Source organism: Dasypus novemcinctus, chromosome 24 (assembly GCF_030445035.2).
Source record: "Dasypus novemcinctus isolate mDasNov1 chromosome 24, mDasNov1.1.hap2, whole genome shotgun sequence".
NCBI lineage: Eukaryota > Metazoa > Chordata > Mammalia > Cingulata > Dasypodidae > Dasypus > Dasypus novemcinctus.
The window spans coordinates 44,615,004-44,635,960 of NC_080696.1; the positions used below are offsets into that span (position 1 = coordinate 44,615,004).

Here is a 20,957-nt window from a genome sequence, read left to right on the forward strand (position 1 = left end):
AGGTGAGGTGACCACTAAATGAGATTGTATCTTGTCTTTTAAAGGTGGGAAGAAGAGCGCTACCCTGAAGGCATCAAGTGGAAATTTTTAGAACACAAAGGTCCTGTATTTGCTCCACCATATGAGCCTCTTCCGGAGAGTGTCAAGTTTTATTATGATGGTGAGTTGTTCCAAGGTTATTTGGTTCGTGGGCAAGAGAAGAGTCTGCTTCTACATAAGGATAGAAATTGAGAAATGATTCTAGGCTGTATGATCCTAAGCTTTTTGTTCATTTAATTTTTATTGTCTTTGTGTGGTTTGGCAGAAGGGGCATCCCATTTTAGTGCTGAAGAAGGGCTCAGAAAAAGGGGCTGTTAAGAGTCTTATATCTATGGTACAAAAAAAAAGATCCATCTACGTGACTCCCAGCACATGATCCAAAAGCTGAATATTTGTATTTGATCTTCATTTATAAGGAATTACTCTCTGCAAGTGTTAATTGGGAAAACCACACTTGAATGGAGGTAATTTTTTAGTAACATAAAGCCAGCCAATAAGCTACTCATCTCTAAAAACAGTGCTAATAATGAGTTAAGGATTAATTAATTGCCCATCAACCTCTGGATAGGGCTGGTAGGTATCACTCATTCTGCATTGCACATCTGTATTCCTTGGATATTTGAGCAGCCAAGTTTGATGAGCTGCTTTGGGGAAATGCCTTGTATGGGTCTCTTGGAACACTCAGAATTGCCAGAATCATCAGTATTACTGTCCTTGGGTTGACGGCTTTGAGAGTAGTCTTAGGCACTCCTCCTGTTGGCAGTGCAGCGGTATACAGATGGTAATGCTCAGCTCATTTTCCTCATTCCAAGAGTCCTCTCCAGAAACAGCTAGAGCATAGTTCCTCAAACCCTTAGGCGCTTAAGGTTCACCAGAGTGGATATGTGACCAGACAGCATGACAAGACATCATGGCAGAGTGGTACTATCAGCCCACACAGCAGGTCATTTCTGGAGACTTAAGTAATATGACTTAAAGCCAAAACGCCCATTTGAAGAGAAATGGCCTAGAACCTTGAAGAGACAATCATAAAAAGGGCAGGCATTCTGCAACCCTTGTACAGGCTCACCAAGACCTTTAGAATCCAACTGGTAAAGCCTTACTTTGCAATTCAGAGTAATTTGGGGGGAAGTTGGATTCCCTAGTCTTGGTGCTTCTTTTCTTGTTCATTAAGGGAAGCTGAGACCTAGTCACCATGGTCCCTTTCCCCTATTCTTGCCCAGTCGATCTCTCTGGACTTCCTTTGATTGTGTGAACTTCCACTCTTCACTGAGCCAAAATGTATTTGACTTATTAGTCCAAACTAACACTAATTGCTGCCTCCTCCCTGGGAAAGAGAATTCTCAGAGTCCGTTAGAACCTGCAGGGAAGGTTAAACCTGGTATGGACTGACTGAGACAGTGAATTGCTGCCACTACTAAGGCCCTCTGGTTTTCAGCTCTGACTCAGCAGTTTTCTCTCTCTGAAGCTCAGCCTTTTCCACGACTACCATTGCCAGGATCTTTCAAATCGTTTTCTCTAGCACTCTGCTGCAGGATGCTGTCATTTCATCTTTTGACAGCTTTTCTAAAACAGTCTAATATCTCTAAAACGGGAGGAGTCAAAATTGTTTCCTCTGTTTTGGCAAAATGCAGTAAAATTGCCAAAGATTGTCAGGTTTTTTTTGTCATCCCCCCCTCCCCTCCAAATGCTGTTAATACTGAAGAGATCCAGGAACAGCTTACATTCTTTCTCGCCATTTATTTTATTCTTAGTGTTTTAATGTTTTTCCTTATATTGGAAGCATGTTGGCAATTTTATGGACAACTCTGGTTATCTGTAGTGGAGGAGTTGTGAAGAACTGTAGGGAATGCTTAAAGCCAGCCTATTATTCCCAGGTGTTTGCTTCCTAGGCAGGAATTTAGGGGTTTGAGAGAAAGAAGCTGCGCCACCTGTTGGCCTTTTATGTTATGGTTTCCAAGTAGGTTTTTTGTGTCTACTGGGACAATTTGAATTTTGTGCTCCAGTTCTCCATTTACCTACAATTAGGGGTTATAACTTCTCATCCGTCCTGATAGCAGATGTCTTCTAAGATTTAAAATGAATGGATTTCTGGTCAAGCTTTCATTTTCTCTAATGAATATGAAAACCCTTGGTGAAATATTGCCCATTTAATAGAAAGGCAAAAGAATTATTGTTTAACCTTATTTTGTTTTAAATATAGCCAAATGCTATTATTATGGCTTGAATTAGTTCCAAATGGTGTTGTAATCTTGGATTTTCAAAAAAAAAAAAAGAAAATTGGCCCTATATATATTGCTAAAATTTCTCTAGTTGAAAAGTAGATTAAATTCCCAAGTACTTTCATTTATTGCTTTAGTAGCTAATTAAGGTACTCCAAACTTCTGGCCCCATTCAGATTTTCTTTACCAGTTAGCAACTGGTGTTCATTGCATAACTTCAGGGTTCCCTTAGAAGAGCTTTTACATAAATGCTTACACAGTGCCAAGCACTGCAGTAGTCCTTTATCCTCTGTGAGAGTCCTATTTGCCCTGGAGTAGGTAATGTCAGAATACCTTTGTTCAAGAGCAGTGCCTCTGAATCTGAAGTTTGCACATAAGTCACCTGGGAATCTTGTTAAAATGCCGTTTCTGCTTCTCTAGGTTTGGGATGGGCCCCAACATTCTGCATTTCTAACAAGATCCTAGATAATACTGATCTATGAATCCTTTGCTTGTCTGTGAACTCATTTTGAGTAGCAAGGTTCTAGAGCAGGGGTTCGTAACCTTTTTTGTTTCACAGACCCCTTTGCCAGTCAAGTGAAAACCACAGACTCCTTACTAAGTCCACACTGTACTGTGTATTATTTAATAAATATATCACAGCCACATTAACATATCCCCACAAGGTTTTTTTGAATTTCAGGCTCACAGACCTCTTGTTGAAGAACCCCTGTTCTAGAGGGAAGGTCTTATTTAGGCCATTTCTAAGAGAAGAATAATTCATACAAGTAGATATGAATCTGTGTGTTGTCTTTTTGTTGTTATTACAATGTATCACCAGAACTATACATACCTTGGGAAGGTAAACCATTACAAAAGAAGAAATCTTGAGAGCTCAGTATTTTTATTTAGAACATGAATGCTACACTTAACTTTTTGGAACCACTTTTTCCTCTAGGTAAAGTCATGAAGCTGAGCCCCAAAGCAGAAGAAGTAGCTACATTCTTTGCAAAAATGCTTGACCATGAATATACTACTAAGGAAATATTTAGGAAAAATTTCTTTAAAGACTGGAGAAAGGTATTGTATTTTGTGTGTTAATATCCTAGCATCTTGCAAAAATGTTAAGTAGTAAACTATAATTTTATGAAACATTTCCTCGGTAAAAATTTGCATTTTATGAATTTTGTTGTATTAAGTTTGTTTTGTCTGTTCATACACTATATTATATAGGGTTTCTAACCAGCAAAAAATGCCTGTTTCTTTCTTCTCAACTCATAAATGGCTGCAGGAGGGGATTTATTAGATTAGACCAAACTGAAATCCTCAACTATAGTTTGGATTTGTCGCGACAAACTCTGCTGTTACAAAGAGGGATGTTAATCTGATATTCTAGTCCTTCTTGATTCTTACTTATTTGCTTTAGATATTTTTTGTTCTTAAAACCATATGCATTATATCTGCCTAAATGATTTTAAAATAATCTCATTTCTCAATTTGGATGTGTAATCTCATTTCTTAACTTGGATAATGTGGACAAAAGCGGAGCAAAAGTGTTTTTTCAAAACTCACTAGTTGAGGTTAACTACCTCTCCTGACACCTTTGAAGAAATGGTGCTTTCCTATAATCACAAAGAAGCATAAGGATTTATTAGTGACTTACCTTCCTTCCAACTCTCTCTACCTTTTCTTTTGAATAGGAAATGACTAATGAAGAGAAGAATATTATTTCCAACTTAAGCAAATGTGATTTCACCCAGATGAGCCAGTATTTCAAAGCCCAAACAGAAGCTCGGAAACAGATGAGCAAGGAAGAGAAATTGGTACCACAAAATATTTAAAACTCAGCAGGATTCTAGAATAGTGATTGGTTTATCTTACTTTCTTCTTTGTTCTTAGGACTAAGCATTTTGTTTAATGACTAAATATAAGAACCCTAGTGCTCCACTGCAATACAAAACAGTAATTCAAATAATATATGGCATTTAAGAATGGACAGCCCTGCCCTGTAGTGACTATTGGATATTCAGGATTTAAGACAGATTAAGTAATACCAGCCATGTACTGCCCTGTTCTTAGACCTATTTTACTCTGGAATTTAGCCGTGCTCATCCAACCCCATCTTCCAGCCTTGGCCATCCTCTTTCCTGAAGAATCTTTTTAGTATCCAACTAGATACTGTTTTTCTCTAGAGTATGGGTTGTCAAGCTATAGGCTGTTTTTTAAAATAAAGTTTTATTGTAACTCAGCCACTCTCATTCATATGCATATTATCTATGGCTATTTTCAATATGATAATGGCAGTCAAGTAGTTGCAAAAAAGACCATATGGTACTCAAGGCTAAAATATTTTCTATCTCAAAAAAACTTTCCAACTATTGATGTAAAGAAATCCAGCCTAGAATCTCATTTTTTTTTTTCAAAACAGATGTTCAGAAATTAAGGGTTTTAAGGAACTCTGTACTTCAAGGTCTGTGTAGTTGAGTATTATAAAAAACTTAACATTTTTATGTAATTTAGGTCCTTGTATTTATATAACTCATTGTTTGATGGTAACTGGCCTTTAGTTTTAAAATCAATGCTTTATTTTGGAAATGAGAACTGTGTCAAACTTTTCAGTTTCAGTTTATTCTTATCCCCAATATCCACAATTAGTGTAGTTTGGTATACTCTTCACTTTGTGAGGTGTTTTACAACTTAAAAACTACTTTGGAACTTTGTTCTTGGAATAGCAATCCAAAGATAGAGGAATTTTATAAGCACTACTTGGTCAGGACCCCTGTCATATATATCTGCTGCTGGAAAGTTCTGACTCTGTTTCTACCCTTGAGGCAGTAGAATTGGTATAAGTAAGTATAAGATGGATAAAGAGTCAGCAGAGGGTAAGGAGACTCAAAATCTTCCCTCCCTCTTCCCCTTAGGAGAAAGGATCACAAAGTGTAGAAGAGATATACCCATATACTTGGAAAAGAATCTCTTGATAGGCTTGTCTGGATTGAAAACCCACATCATATGAAATGCTGTTTAACTAAATGTCTCTGGAAAACACAGAGACATTCTTTTTTTAAAATTATGTTTCACAATACCTAGATAACATGTATCCTTAAAGATAAAAGAATCAGTCTTGAATCTGTAGTTTGAAGTCAATCCTTACAGGTTGATCTTTTAAGAATTTTATTGTATTTAAGTTAGAAAAACCCACTAGAGCTTTTCTCCATTTTTAAAATTCATTTTTTAGTGATTTTTAGACTTTTTGCTACCATGATATGTCTTTCCCTCCCAGCCCCAGGAGATATGTTTGCATAGAACAGCCATTTGAATCCATTTTGAATCCACTTTTTTGCTGTCTTCCAGAAAATAAAAGAGGAGAACGAAAAATTACTGAAAGAATATGGCTTTTGTATTATGGATAATCACAAAGAAAGGATTGCCAACTTCAAAATTGAGCCTCCTGGGCTTTTCCGAGGCCGTGGCAACCACCCAAAGATGGGCATGCTGAAGAGACGGATCATGCCAGAGGATATAATCATCAATTGTAGCAAGTGAGCAAACAGTCCTTTGGTTCAGAAATGAGATAGAGTTATCTGTAGTTGGTAATATTTCCCACATTATAGAGGACCGTTCAGAAAGGAGGCACTTAAGGGTAACACTATATTATTTCCATGTGTAGATCTCCAAGTGTTTTCCAGATATTGACTGGGAGGAATAAACTTAAAGATGTATGCTTAGCAGATTTATCCATTTCGGGTCACAGAAGGTGAAATTGTTCCCCACTTCTCCTCATTTCACTTCCCTCCTATTTTGTTATTTTCCACAGGGATGCCAAGGTTCCTTCTCCCCCTCCAGGACATAAATGGAAAGAGGTCCGACATGATAACAAGGTTACTTGGCTGGTCTCCTGGACAGAGAACATCCAAGGTTCCATTAAATACATCATGCTGAACCCCAGTTCACGAATCAAAGTAAGCTGGTAGCTAAGAGCTGCACCAATTTCTAGGGCTGATAATCTCCTTTTGTTGAAATGCAATGCTCTTGCCATCAGAATCACGTTGAAAAGCTAAAAATTTTCCCCACAAAAAGGAGATAGTTTCATGGTTAGCATATGGTAAGCTCCTCAGGCTCTATCAGTGTTTTTCATCACATTAACCTTCTTATTTATAACATTCATTTATTAATTCACAAATATTTACTTAAAGCCCAGTGTGTAACAGGCAGTGTTGGTAAACAAGACAGACGCAGTCCTCCATACATATTGCTTACTGTCCAATGGTCAGAATGTGACAAGGGGATGGTAGATACATATTGGCTTTTACAGCTCTTCTCTTCTCTTCTTGCTTCTAAGGAAGGGATTATAGTTGCTCTGAATCCAGTGGAAAGAAGTTGTAATATATAGAGTGTCTTACATATTTCTGACTTCCCAAGGTCTCATCTGGGTAGGTTACCCCTATCTTAACCATAACCAGATGGGATAATGTTTGTTAAAGCATATTAAGCACATTATAAACTGTGTTCCCATGGGTTGTTATTGATATATTGATATTGATATTGATATTGATATTGATATTGAAAGCGGGAAGCTATCTTTGAGTGTCAGTCAGTTCTTACTAGCCAGCCAGCAAGCCATGTCTTTGCTTTTGAGAGTCCTGCAAACTTCCTCCCACAGACACTTTACTATGGGAATTTGAGCAGCCATCTAAGAGAGATGGAGTCCACAAAAAAAAAAAACACAAGGACTTACTTCTATATAGAGTGTGACTTTTTACACACGGGCTGGGAATTAAAGATCTTCTTAATTCTGGTTTATAGGTTGTCATCTGTTAGATATGAAAGCCACAGCCCAAAAGGCTGTCTGACTTGTCGAGACTAAACTGCACATTTTCTAGCTTATAGCTCTGTGTTCCCTGTATCACTACTTCTAATGAAAAATGACCATTGATTTGTTTTCTTCAATTCAACTGGAAAATGTCACTATACTTGTATAGAACCGAAAAATGGGAACACTCATGGTGAGCCAAAATCAAGTCATTTAAAGAAACATGTTTTCCTCTTTTGAAATAGCACAGAGCTATAGGCTACAAAGGTGGGTAAACAGTGGTCTTAGGGAAAGCAGATGTGGCTCAAGCAGTTGGGTGCCCACCTACCACATGGGAGGTCCTGGGTTCAGTTCCTGGTGCCTCCTAAAGACAAGCAAAACAGCAAGCTGATGCAACAAAGAGAGACAGTGAGGAAACACAATGAGAGACACAACAAGCAGGGAGGAGAGATGGCTGAAGTGATTGGGTGCTTCCTTGCCACATGGGAGGTCCTGAGTTTGGTTCCCAGGGTCTCTTAAAAAGAAGACAGAGAGTAGACAGCAAGTACAAAAGTGGGGGTTCGGGGGTGAGGGGATAAATAAATAAAATCTTTAAAAACAAACAACAAAAAATCACAGTGGTCTTAGCCCTCAAGGAGCTTGTAGGCTGGTAGTAAAAATTCACTTATATTAGAAGGAAGACAAATTAACTGCTTTAGATAAATAGAGCTGCTATTCCCAACAATTAGAAGTTAGGAGCAACTTTATGAAGGAAATGAGGTTACAGTTACATCTCAAAAGAGGTATTGCAGAGATAATTGTGTCGTATGGACAGAAAAGAAGGAAATGATGGTATTTTTGAGGAGTCTTATGTGGTAGAGCTATAGGAAAAGGTGAAAAGGAATAATAGGAAGAATGATAAAGAAGTAATGGTTATACAAGGTTATACAACATAGTGATTGTACTAAATGCCACTAGTGGTAAATTTTATGTTATTTGTATTTTACCACAACTAGAAAAAAATTATCAAAATAATGGGTTTTGTGTTACTGGTAAAAAGCATTTGCACGTAAGTTGACATGCTTCTCTTAACCATACCGGGCAAATACTAATGCCACCATTTTATAAATAAGTAAATTTAGTGTCTGGTAGGTCAAATAATGGCCCAAGATTCAATAATTAGTAAATAGCATAGATGGACTCTAACTTAGATTCTCCTGATACCTCTGTGATACTGTCAATTGTGGCCAGCCTTAAAATACCATGCTGAAGAGGTTGGACAGTATTCTTCATTTGATGGAGAACCATTGAAAGACTTTGAACAGAGGAATGTCTTGAATATTAACCCTGCTTCAGTAAATTTACAGGCATTATATGTAATCATACCAGTAAATATAAACTATTCTAATTGTTGCAAAGGAAACGTGTAGGGTACCATTTGAAAGTATACAGGAGGGATGTGGTCAGGCATCTGGGATTTAAAAGGCCACTTTGAGGAGGTAACATTTAAGATGAAATGTTCAGGGAAGCAATTGGGTTCCTGTCTACCATATGGGAGGTCCAGGGTTCAATTCCTGGGGCCTCCTGGTGAAGGCAAGCTGGACCAAGCGGAGAGCTGGCACAGCAAGTTGACGAAACAGAAGAGACACAGAGGAGAGACAATAAGAGACGCTGTAGACCAGGGAGCTGAGGTGGCTCAAGAGATTGAGTACCTCTCTCCCACTCCAGAAAGTCCTAGGATCAGTTCCTGGTGCTGCCTGAAGGGAAGAAAAGCAGACACAGAAGAATGCACAGTGAATGGACACAGAGAGCAGACTACTGGGGGCGGGGGGTGTTAAATCTTAAAAAAAAAAAGAAAGGAGGAGAAGAAATGTAAAGGATGAGTAGAATTTAAACATGGGAAGAATCAGGGAACAGGTCATCCAGACAGAAAATAGTCTGTATGAAGTCACTGAATGAGAGAGCTCAGTGGTCTTGGCACTGAACAAGCCTGGGGTGGTATTAGAGATTAATGTGCAAAACAGAGGTATAGAGGAATGCAGGCCAAATCTTCAGCTCTTTTAAATTTTTTGCCTTATCCTAAGTCCTGTAAGTTAAAATAGGTTTTAAAGAGGGGAATGATGCCAGATTTGTGTTTTAGGAACCTGTGGCTTAATTGATGATTTTGACTGATAATCTGGAGGCTGGATTGGCCACAGACATGAAGTAGGGAGTCTATCTGTTGTAATACAGAACACAAGAAATGGTAATGATCTACTCTAGGATGATGGCAGTGGGGTGGAGAGAGGTGAACAGGTTCCAAGTATATGTATACTTTGTATGTTTACAGCTATGGATTAGAGTTGGCTACCTGAGAGTCTCTGAGCATTGAGGTCCTTGTTAGATAGGTTAGGTGTGGAGCACTTTAAGGGCAGAGAGCCAGCTACCAGACAATATCCAGTTAGCTCTTATACATAGCAGGCCTTTTTTTTTTTTTTTTTTTTTTAAGATTTTATTTATTCCCCTCTCCCCCGCTCCTCCTTGTCTGCTCTGTGTCTATTTCCTGCGTGTTCTTCTGTGTCTGGGTGTATTTTCATTAGGCAGCTCCAGGGAACAAGTCCTGGGACCTTCTGGAGGTAGAGAGAGGCGATCATTGTCTTGCGTCACCTCAGCTCCCTGATCTGCTGCACTCTTATTATCTCTCCTCTGTGTCTCTTTTTGCTGCATCATATTCCTGCACCAGTTCTTCGTGTAGGATAGCTTGCCACATGGGCCAGCTTGCCTTCACCAGGAGGCCCTGGGCATTGAACCCTGGAACTCCTATATGGTAGATGGGATCCCAGTTGCTTGAGCCACACCCGCTTCTCCATAGTAGGCATTTGTGCAGGTTTGTAGTGGTGAACCTAGAAGTCACATGAGTTAGGCTCTGCCAGGGGCCCAACCCAGGACAGTATACCTAACGAGTCATCTGGGATAGGATCCTAAGAAGAGGCATGAAGATCATTAAAGGCTTGGAAAGTGGTACCTTTGGTGGAAATAAGAATTGTTATTTCTTTTAAGCTTGCTGCCAAGGCTCTCAGCTCTCTCCTACTTAGTGAGATCTCCAGAGGACAGGGTTTGACCGCACCTTAAACTGTTCTTAACTTAGCAATGCCACTGGAAGAGGCATTTTCTTTTTTAGATGAAAAACAAAAAGGTATAAGCCTTATTAGGGGGTTTATTTTTTATGAAATACTTTGAAAATGCAAGAGTATGTAATAATGCACTAAGCACTCATATGCACTATCCAGCTATGTCAGATCTTAAACATGTCCTGTTTGTTCAATTATTTTATTTCACAAAAAACACATTCTGATAGACACAACTGAAGCCCCCTGTGTACCATTCTCCTTCCCTGTCGAATACTATAATGAATTTGATATTTTCATTTTTTATATTTTTACAATATATTTATGGGTGCATAAACAAAATATGCATCATTAAATTGGTTTTATCTTTAAATAGCTATGTTGTTGGGATCGTTCTGCAGCTTGCTTAATTATCTCATTCAGTTTTGTTTTGAGAATTTATCATCTTGACATATGCTTCTGATTTATCCATTTTATTTGCTGGATAGTGGCCCATTATATAAAAACTTAAAATTTCTTGCCAGACATTTCAGGTTGATTTACAATCTCTTGCTTTTATAAACAGTGCTGGAATAAACACATTTTCCTTGTGTGTACAGATGAGAATTTCTGGTGTTTTATTAGATGTGTCCAAATTGTTCCTAAAATACTTGAAACAGTTTACATCCCTACCATCTCCCCACCTCCCCCAGTCATGTATGCAAGGTCCTATTTTTCCATAACCTTGCCAGCATTTTTAAATTTGATTTTTACATTTTAATCTTCGTGTTTTAGTGTGTGGCTTGAGGTTAAAATCCTGTGTATTTTTTTTTTCATATTAGAACTGTTTAGTTATATTACTGCTTCTGTCATATATCAAATTTCTACATCTATATCTGTCTTTTTTACAAAAGAAGATACAAGAATGAACTATAAGAAAGCACATGAAAGAGTTCAAAATCATTAACCATCAGTGAAATGCAAATTTAAACTACAATGAGATACCAATTCCAGTTCTAAGTATTTACCCAAGTGAAATGAAAATATGTTCACTAAAAGACTTGTACAAGAATGCTCACATTTGTCCTTTGTTCATAAAAACCTCAAACTGGAAATATCTCAGAGACCCATCAATAGGAGCTTTGGGTATGCACATTTGCATATATAGCCATACTGAATATTCCAGTAGTTAAAAGGAGTAAACTGTAGAATCATGCAACAACATGACTTTATCTTAAAAACAAGTTGAGTAAAAGAAGCCAAGCACAAGAGTGTATACTGTCCCATTTATATTATTCTATAATAGGCAAAACTAATCTGTGATAGTACAAATCAGATCAGTGGTTGCTCAGTGGGAAGTTGCTTGGGAGGGGGCCTGAGAGAACTTTCTGGAATGCTGGAAATGTTCTATATCTTGATAAGTGTATGTAACTGTCAAAACTGATCAAACTGCACTTAAACCCATATATCCTTATAACATAAAATAGTAAAAATATTAAAAGGAGTAGTTTAATTGGCGTTTTAAAGAAGAAATAAAAGGCAAGTTTTGGAAGAAAATACTTATACTACATATATCTGGCAAAAGGACTTGGTATATTATAGAATATATAGGCAGCTCTACAAATCATTAATAAAAAGACAACCATATTTAAAAATGGATAGGTATAGAAGGCTGGTTAATGGTGGTTAGGTTTTATCTTTAAACATGGTATAAATACAAAGGGCCAGTTCTATCTTTTATTTCAGTGATGTATGTTTGGGGTTCAGAATGCCATTTATCCCCTTTAGGGTTCTATATAACATACAATGACAAATTTACATGGGCCTCACCACCTAGGTGAAAACTAAAGGATCACTAAAGAATATTGGCAAATGTCATTGTCCCCAATTCAGATCTCTGAGGGAATCTGGGTTAGAAAAGAATATTTAGCTGCCTCCTTACCTCCCACCTCCAACCCTGAATCCATATCCTGACCATATTTACTCACACTGCTGAATGGATAACGAGCTGTATTAGAGAGAGGTATAATATGGTGGACATTTTTTTTTAAATAAAGCCATCCAAATAATGTTTAGTTTAACCAATTTAAGCTCTTACCTATTACAGAAGGATGACTGAGTCAGGTAGGAAGAGAGGGAGTTAAATACAAATGTAACTTTCCCTCTACCTCCTTACAATTGATACTTTGTTTTACTAATGGTTTTGATGAGGTACTTGCATGGAAATTCTATTTTCTAGAAATAGTCTGAGAAAACAAGTCTAAGAGTAGTGTTACTCTGTGGACTCTGTTCAGGGACATTTAACAGAACAGGCATGTTTCCCGGGGTCCAGCTCTCCCATTGTAGACCTGGACAAGATGACTTCTCCCTCCCTCCACTCCATCCCAGTGTCCTTATTTGTGAGAATCTTGGACCCTCCTGTCAGGAGCCCAGCCAGCCTGTGAAAAAAGTTGATATAGTGGTATTCTCTGTGAATGACCTAATTGTTGGGTTTTTCTGAACCTTGTTTCCCTGACCTCTAGCTTACATTTCAGAGGCATGACTAAGGAATTGAGCAGATGTAACCCTCAGAGACAGGCTTTGGTCATTCTATGTGTTTTGGAGTGATGGGTACTCACTCCTGAGCTGGATGTTATTATACTGTTGAAGATGAGCCTTTCAAGTCCATTTATTTTTGCTTGTGTGTATAAGAACAATTGTCTTGGAGATTTTTTACTGACTTACACATGAGGAACAGCTTGTATCAAACCTTTTCTTATTCATCATCTTAAATGTCAAAATGTACTTAGAGAAATCAGAAATTTTAAGCTCTCCAGTGTCAGGAATAGAACTTAGATATTTATTCTGCATCACTGACTACTAAATCACCCACATACAACAACAGGTAATCACTGAATTTCTTGATTTGTAGACAAATATGTACATGCAACTGGTACACACGTAATTGTGGGAATGTGCTTTTATGTCTCCTTAGCACATTCCTTGTAAGCTTTAATTTCTGAATGTTTGTTAGAATCTAGAGGTGGAAGACATTTCTTGCTCTGTGTACCCTGTACCTCCTGCATGCTCAGGCAGCCGGTCATCTTGACTCCAGTTCTTATGCTTCGAGGACCATATGTTGGCATAGGCAGCAACAGGAATATGGGAGAAACTACTGTCCCTCTCCTTTGTTGCAGGGTCAGGGAGTTAAGAGCATAGTTTCTTGGGTTCTTCAGTTCCTTCCCTGTGTTCATGTCATGTAGTGTGTTTTGCACCTTGTCATGCTGCGTCCCTTTCTGTGATTGCTCAGGTTTTTTCCTACCTTCCCTTTCTCAGTTGACATTCTTACCAGTCTTTGCTTAAGTCTGTTTCCATTCAATATGGTAGTAGGAATCTTGGACCTGTATTGTTGTCTAGTTTGAATAGTTTTACATCCTTTTTAATAACCCTTCATTGGCTTTAGAATCAATTTTTAAACCTTTCACCAAAATCTGTTTCCTTCAGTCCAGTCAAGGGACACCTTAATGCAGAAGTTAAAAAATGGTGAGTAATTATGACGCTTCTGGAAGTCATTGTAATTCTTAGTAATTACATGTTGTAGTCTTTGGTTCTTCTTCTTGGAAAGCTTGATCAAACTGAATGAGTACCTTAAATTTAATGGTCTTTGTTTCTAGGTTAAAACTGTTATTAGGTCACAGATTCAGCTCAAGCTGTAGGGGGCATCTTGAGATACTTTATACCCTTCGTTTTGAAAGGAGAAGTCTAATTTTGGACATGCCATGTGGATTTTCCCCAAGAGCATAAACATTTCATAGAACGAAAGCCAGAGGCTTTATTAGCAATTAGACAAGAGTCAGTTGTGCTTGATGGTGAAATGGGACAGCATTAGTTCTCATCAAGTTAAATGCCCCAAACTTTCTTTTTCTGTCTTGCTTAAGCTCAAGTTCCTTTTTTTGATTTAAAGCTTTGAACTTTGATGTTCAAAGTCCATCTTTACTTCACCATTCCTAAGCAATCCACCTCTGGGGTTGGTTCTGCAGGGTGAGAAAGACTGGCAGAAATATGAGACTGCTCGACGACTGAAGAAGTGTGTGGACAAGATCCGGAACCAGTATCGAGAAGACTGGAAGTCCAAAGAGATGAAAGTCCGACAGAGAGCTGTAGCCCTGTACTTCATTGACAAGGTGAGGGTACCTTCCTGTCAGCACTGGCTCATATGTTCATGTCAAAAAAGATATAGGGAGTATCTACCTTGCTGCAGGTCCTATGCCAAGTACTGGAGAGGTGGTGACAGCCTAGATCTTCACAAGCCTGCCTTTTCTGAGTTTCTGGCCCAGTAAGGAAAGTTGAAGAAGAGGGAGACATTCAGTGTTTGCTGCTATCTGAATACAGTCTACCTAGTAGGAGAATATGCATAGTACAAATATGTCAGAAACACTGCATTAGCTTTCAAACTTTTTTTACCATGACCCACAATAGAAAATTTATTTTATTTACATCACAACCCTGCAAACATGTGTTTGTGTGTTGTGTATGAAACTGGACAGAAGTGATGTACAAAGCAATGTGTAGCCTTACTATGAACAGTTAATCAAGTTTGTACAAAATGGAAATACTCTTATTTCCTGCCTTGTGTCTAAAATAAATCATCTCCCTTTTCCCCTTCCTACTTTGAGAGAGGGTACAGAGAAAAGAGAGGCTGGAGTGTCTGGCAAAGTTGAGTATCACATGACTCTCCACACTTAGGGGAGGAGGTAACTGCAGAATCCAGAATATAAAGGTCTTGAAGACTGATGTTCTGTCCCCAAAGTGAAATGGGAGGCTTCTGGTTTTGATTTTCTAGAGAGCTTACGAGATTCCAGTTTTTTCATTCCCCCTCCTCTTTTTTTTCTCTCCTCCCTGAACAGCTTGCTTTGAGAGCAGGCAACGAGAAGGAGGAAGGCGAAACAGCGGACACTGTGGGTTGCTGCTCACTCCGTGTGGAGCATATCAACCTACACCCAGAACTGGATGGTCAAGAATATGTAGTAGAGTTTGACTTCCTTGGGAAGGACTCAATCAGATACTATAACAAGGTCCCTGTTGAGAAACGAGTAAGTTAATGTGGCCTCGGTTCTCTGGCATGCTTTTTCATTGTCATTCATGCAACATTTACTAAGCGCTTTCTGTATACTCTACACTGTGTTGGGTGCTGGAAAAAATGACTTGAAAGAGAGGGAAGAGCTCTGTTTGGAGTCCTGTGTACCTCTGTTTGGTCCCTGCTACCTTTTTGGGAATGAGGGATCATCTCCCATAGCAGGATTGAACAGATTATGCTCTCGAGAGCTGACCTTCACAGCAGACTCCAAGTAAGATGTAACCCAGCATGCTATTTTAATAATCACATCCCAGTATCCGCTGGTCATGTTGCACATTTATTACTTTTGCAGCTTTGCCCAACCTCTCCCCAGCTCCTAAGCATAAAAACTTAGCTTGTAAATCCCCGGGTCTCTGAGACCATAGCTGAAAAGGATGCTGCTGCTTTATGGTCCCTGACCCACTCTTTCTTAAACAGAGACCTTCAGTGTACAGGACTCCAGTAATCCAGCACATCAGCAGTCTGAGGTTTAATCAGTAATTAGCTTTTGCTGGCTAGGAAATGCTCCAAATTAAAGGAGACTAAAGAGACCTGACAATTAAATATATTACCTGGCCCTGGGTTGAATGCTACAGTGTAAGTAAAGGACTTCAATAGGGAAGTGGAAGTGGCTCAAGCATTTGGGCACCTGCCTTCCATGTGGGAGGTCCCGGGTTCAGTTCCCAGTGCCTCCTACAAAAGACGATAAGACCGTAAGCTGGCGCAATGGGCTGACGAAACAAGGTGACAAAACGAGACACAAAGAGAAAACACAGTGAGAGATACAACAAAGCAGGGAGCAGAGGTGGCTCAAGTGATTAAGCACCTCTCTCCCACATGGGAAGTCCTGTGTTCAGTTCCCAGTGCTTCCTAAAGAGAAGATGAGCAGATACAGTGAACAATAAATGGACATAGCAGACAGCGCAAATGTCGAGGGAGGGGTGGAGAAATAAAATAAATCTTTAAAAAATAAAAGACCATTTGACAGAAGTGGAATATGGGAAGTAAATTAGATAAAAGTAGGTATCAACTGTAAATTTCTGAAATTGCTATGTACTATAGTTATATAAGAGACTCAGTATCCTTTGGAAATTCTTAAGAAATATATACTGAAATATTTCAGGTTAAAGGGCCATAATATATATGTTACCCACAAATGGTACCCCCCAAAAATTATGTACATGCATACCATATACACATATGTGGAGAGTGAGTGAGCAAGCACGTGGTACATGTGCAGATGATAAATGGGGTAAAATGTTAACAGTTGGTGACTTGGGGTAAAGGATATATGGTTCTTTGTGTATGTGTATGCATATTTTTTCAAATTTCTGTAAGTTTGAAATTATTTACAAAGACAAGTTTTAAAAATAATAATAATTAGTCTTTGCATATTTCTTTTAGGTTTTTAAGAACCTACAACTATTTATGGAGAACAAGCAGCCTGAGGATGATCTTTTTGATAGACTCAATGTAAGTGACAGAATGCCCAGGGTTGGGGAATGGATGTAGTTCAAGTGATTTGAGTGCCTGCTTCCCATGTACATGGTCCCGGGTTCGATCCCCAGTACCTCCTAAAAATAAACAAAACCAACTCTCTTTGGGGAGCTGATGTAGCTCAGTGGTTGAATACCTGCTTCCCATGTACAAGATCCTGGGTTCATTCCCTAGCACCTCCTTAAAAAAAAAATGCCTGGGGTTGAAATGGGCCCAGCTAGGGTCTCACAGGCTCCCGAAGGAGAGAGTTGCCTGGGGTGACTTGGGCTCTCCTTTTTGCCTAGCCTTGCCTTATGGCATCCTAGACACTTCTTCCTCCCTCAGGGCACACCGTGAATCCATGGCCAGGAGCGGGCCACCCCTCTGTTGCAGAAGGACTGCCAAAGCCCTGAGGGCAGGAGTAGACAAATCCTGCCTTTCATCCTCTCCTGGCTCCTACAGAGCCTTCCCTTGGCTGAATGCCTGGCCATCTCTGCTGGACACCCAAGACCTGTCCCTGAGGTCTTATCAGGGAAGGATAAATTTGCTTTACTGTCTTCTTAGGATTGAAGTACTTTAAAGGGAGGGAAGGTATCACACAACCCTATATTTTGGGGTTCTTTGCTCTCTTTCTTCACACTGATAGGAACTTGGCACGGTTGTGATTGCATTGGCCTAATGAATGACTCCTAGAATTTGTCAGAAGAGGCAGAATGGTATGGCTTTTACCTAATCCCAACATCTTCTCTGCTTTGACTCCTCTAGACTGGTATTCTAAATAAACATCTTCAGGATCTCATGGAAGGCTTGACTGCCAAGGTGTTCCGTACATACAACGCCTCCATCACGCTACAGCAGCAACTAAAAGAACTCACAGCCCGTAAGTACTGCTTGCACAGACTGGGCCCAGTCCCCTACCAGTGATAGCCAGTGTCTTGCTTAGCTAAGTCCTAGATCACGTCCACTTTTTCTCCTTAATATTGGGAATAGAATTTTTTTTTTCTCCAGACCTATAGTAAAGAGCTATGTCTTAGTTGTATAAACATAGGATCATTACTGTTTCCCCCACTCGCATCCCAGTTTCTAGATTAATTTCTTGGGATGCTGACAGGGGCTTTCCATCTGCTCTGAAAATGCTTGCATTTTGTGTTTTGTATATTTGTTATTACCAGGCTCACGGGGTGAAGACATAGTGCTGTGATGCTCTATTAAATGAGAGAGAGTAAGGTTGTCATAGTTACTGGAAAAATACAGGAGCAAGTCCTTTCTCTGAGGTCTCTGTTGCTTTTTCCACGCCAAAGTAGGTAATAGTCTCCTAAATGTAGCTATAGAAGGTATCACCAAAAGCCACAGGCTTTTTTCCTGGAGCCCAGTGACTGCTAAATTTCCACTGTCCTCTGTAAATATGTCAGGTGGCTTTGGAATATGAGCCAGAAAAGCTAGACTTGGGTGGGTATGTTGAGGGTCAGTATTTTGGGATGAGATAAAGAATGCCACAGTTCTTTGGAGGACATTTGAAATATTACTGAGACTTCAAATTCCTCTTGTGATGGAAATTTAGACAGGCTAAGTTTACCTACCAAATTCCTATTGTCATATTCTTATGACTGTTGACTTTGTGCTTTGATGAAAAATCATCTGAGTGAGATAAGGGCCAGTAAAATCATGGGGGTGAGGCACTGGGGGAAGACAAGTTGTGTGTGCTCTGTTGGTATAAAAACCGAACCTCTTACTTTCATGTTTCTTTATAGCGGATGAGAACATCCCAGCGAAGATCCTTTCTTATAATCGTGCCAACCGAGCTGTTGCAATTCTTTGTAACCATCAGAGGGCACCACCAAAAACTTTTGAGAAGTCCATGATGAATTTGCAGTCCAAGGTATCTTGGAATTGGATGGTGGGGTAGCAAAATGAAGAGGGCCTTGTCTGCTATGGCAGATAATCTGAAAATGAGAGACATTCATAATCCAATTCTCTGAACTAGGATATCAGGAAGCAAGTTCTGTGTGTGTTCTGGGAGAAAGGTCCATGGTAAAGATAAAGAAATGGAAATATGATTGTAGTTATCCATTATCAAGAGTGTGAGTACAGAGTGCCTATTATTCAGGAAGTCTTAAGACTTTATTTTATGGATGGAAGTTCTCTATTGGCTGCTTATTTTGAAAAGCTAAATCTTCTATACCTCCTTTGAGATGTTGCTAATATCTTTTTATTTGTATTTATGTACAAGGAAATGGACATAAAGATTGTCATCGTCACAATTCCTTGCTACAAGCACAAAAATACGGCTATTCCCAAATTAGATTGTTTCAAATTTAAAAGATGATGAAACAATGATTTTTTATTTTATTTTTTGCAAAATAATGTCCCCCTAATCCTAGCACAACTCTTTATTTTTACATTCCACACTAATCATATTTTTATATAATTCATCATCAGACATCTGTTGACTACTGGCTGTGTGCCAGACAGAGTTACTGCCCTAGAAGCTCTTACAACCTAGAAGGAGGGATTGACATCCAAACAAGAAGATGCTGTTCCTCTTCCAAGTACCTCTCTCTTCCTCTGACTCTGCTTGATACTGAGTTTTTAAGCCACAAGGCATTAGTATTTTATGATGAACATTTCTATGTTAATAGCTAACATAGTAGTCCATCCTAATATATTAACATTGAGAATTCCCAGATATTTCACTATAGTGCAGATACAAAGGATTATAAAGGAAACTAATTACATTGAACTACCATTATAAAAATATATTTTTAAGTCTGGGATATAGTAATAGATTTACTTCCGTATTTACTTATTAAGTAAGATCTTGATGGGGTCTAATAAATACTGTAAAGTTCAAAGTAACAATACAATATTTAAATATTTCTGCAACAATAATGATATGCATATATCTCATTTCTACTGATAAAGTCATAGATACTACCAGTAATACTATAGTTTGTTGCCTGCATTTATAATTGAAGAAGAAATCCTAAGTTTTGATTAGAGATTAGTAAAATTACAGATGTTATTTTTTTTCCCCAATCCATGTGTACAGAGTTCTGTATTTGGAAAACTACTGCTGTAGAGTGAGAGTTGATACGCATTTTAAGGTCCAGAATGTTTAATTTCTGTTGAGATTGCCTTAAGATAAATATCCAGAAGATAGGCACTTCAGTCAAAAGACACAAATAACCTATAGTTGATTATGTAGATAATCATCCAGCTTTCCTGAAGGGGGGATGTACATTTCCACATGAATGAATCTTTAGACTTTTTGAATCCTTGGACCTTGTGGTTGGCAGGCATAGAATCCTATAACCACCCGTCCTCGTGGTTCCCATTTGCTGTCATTCTGCTAAATGGTGGTCATTGGGCTTTTTTTACTTTTCTGATGTTATCAGCCCAAGTCAGAAATAAAAGCATGAATATTCAGGTTGTGGTTGTGTTTACCTAATTCAGGAGACCCCTCCCTAGAGCATAAGGAGGTCTTCTGTTGATCTCACCCTGGAACCACTCTTTGGGCAACCCAGGCTGCCTGCCAGACGAGCCCTCCAAGCCTCAGATCCCTCCCCTGTGTGCCACAAAGCAAACATACATCCCTGTTTGCCAAGTGAATCAATGGAGTCTTTGATGCTTTGAGAAAATTTGACATAGCATGCCAATTTGCATTCACAGAAATGGTTAAAAGATTGTGGTTTGCTGCATGCATATCTAGCCCTAAGAAGAATCTGGCTAGTGGTGTATGTGATATTTTTGTGTATAGAATTATTTCCCTGAGGTTGGCTTTGGATAACTTAGATGTTGGAAATAAGCCATTGGTAGTAAAATGTCCTTAATGATTCTCTCACAATGGTGGCCTGTGTTTCCAGTCTTGGAAACAGACAATTCTAGGCTCAGTAAGCAGCAACCCCAAGTGTGTGAGTCAAGCATGTGTTTACTCTGTGGAGGTTCCCCTGACTCACAAGTCTGCAAGGTGGTGATAGCAGGTATGGAGCTCTCCGGCTGCCATCTCTGTGTCAGAAATTTCATTTGGTGAAAAAAGACCTACAGCTAAAAACCTCTCTTCTTTATTGGTAACTGCTCTAATATCCTTCCTACTTCAGACCTCTCACCTTTAAAAACAGAATGCCAAAGCTGGGGCATACCACATATTGGTTTGGAACAAACTGAGCTATTTGACTTCCTGGGTACCTTTTCATTGCCATTTTTAGTCCCTTGGATATTCTCTTCACTGTATCCATTTTTCTTGAGAAGCTAGCAATCCTATTTTAGTG

General features: G+C 39.0%; 1 protein-coding gene across 2 annotated transcripts in view; it reads left to right on the forward strand.

Moving 5' to 3' along the window:
• The window catches only part of TOP1 (DNA topoisomerase I), an 85,822-nt gene that overhangs the window by 61,985 nt on the left and 2,880 nt on the right, over positions 1-20,957 (forward strand). For both annotated transcript variants that reach the window (XM_058287090.2, XM_058287089.2), the window contains exons 9-18: positions 45-160; positions 3,199-3,320; positions 3,941-4,063; positions 5,595-5,782; positions 6,058-6,202; positions 14,138-14,281; positions 15,005-15,190; positions 16,618-16,686; positions 17,455-17,569; positions 18,441-18,568. In XM_058287090.2, coding sequence (XP_058143073.1) covers positions 45-160; positions 3,199-3,320; positions 3,941-4,063; positions 5,595-5,782; positions 6,058-6,202; positions 14,138-14,281; positions 15,005-15,190; positions 16,618-16,686; positions 17,455-17,569; positions 18,441-18,568 — 1,336 coding nt within the window. The remainder of the gene's footprint in view (positions 1-44; positions 161-3,198; positions 3,321-3,940; positions 4,064-5,594; positions 5,783-6,057; positions 6,203-14,137; positions 14,282-15,004; positions 15,191-16,617; positions 16,687-17,454; positions 17,570-18,440; positions 18,569-20,957) is intronic.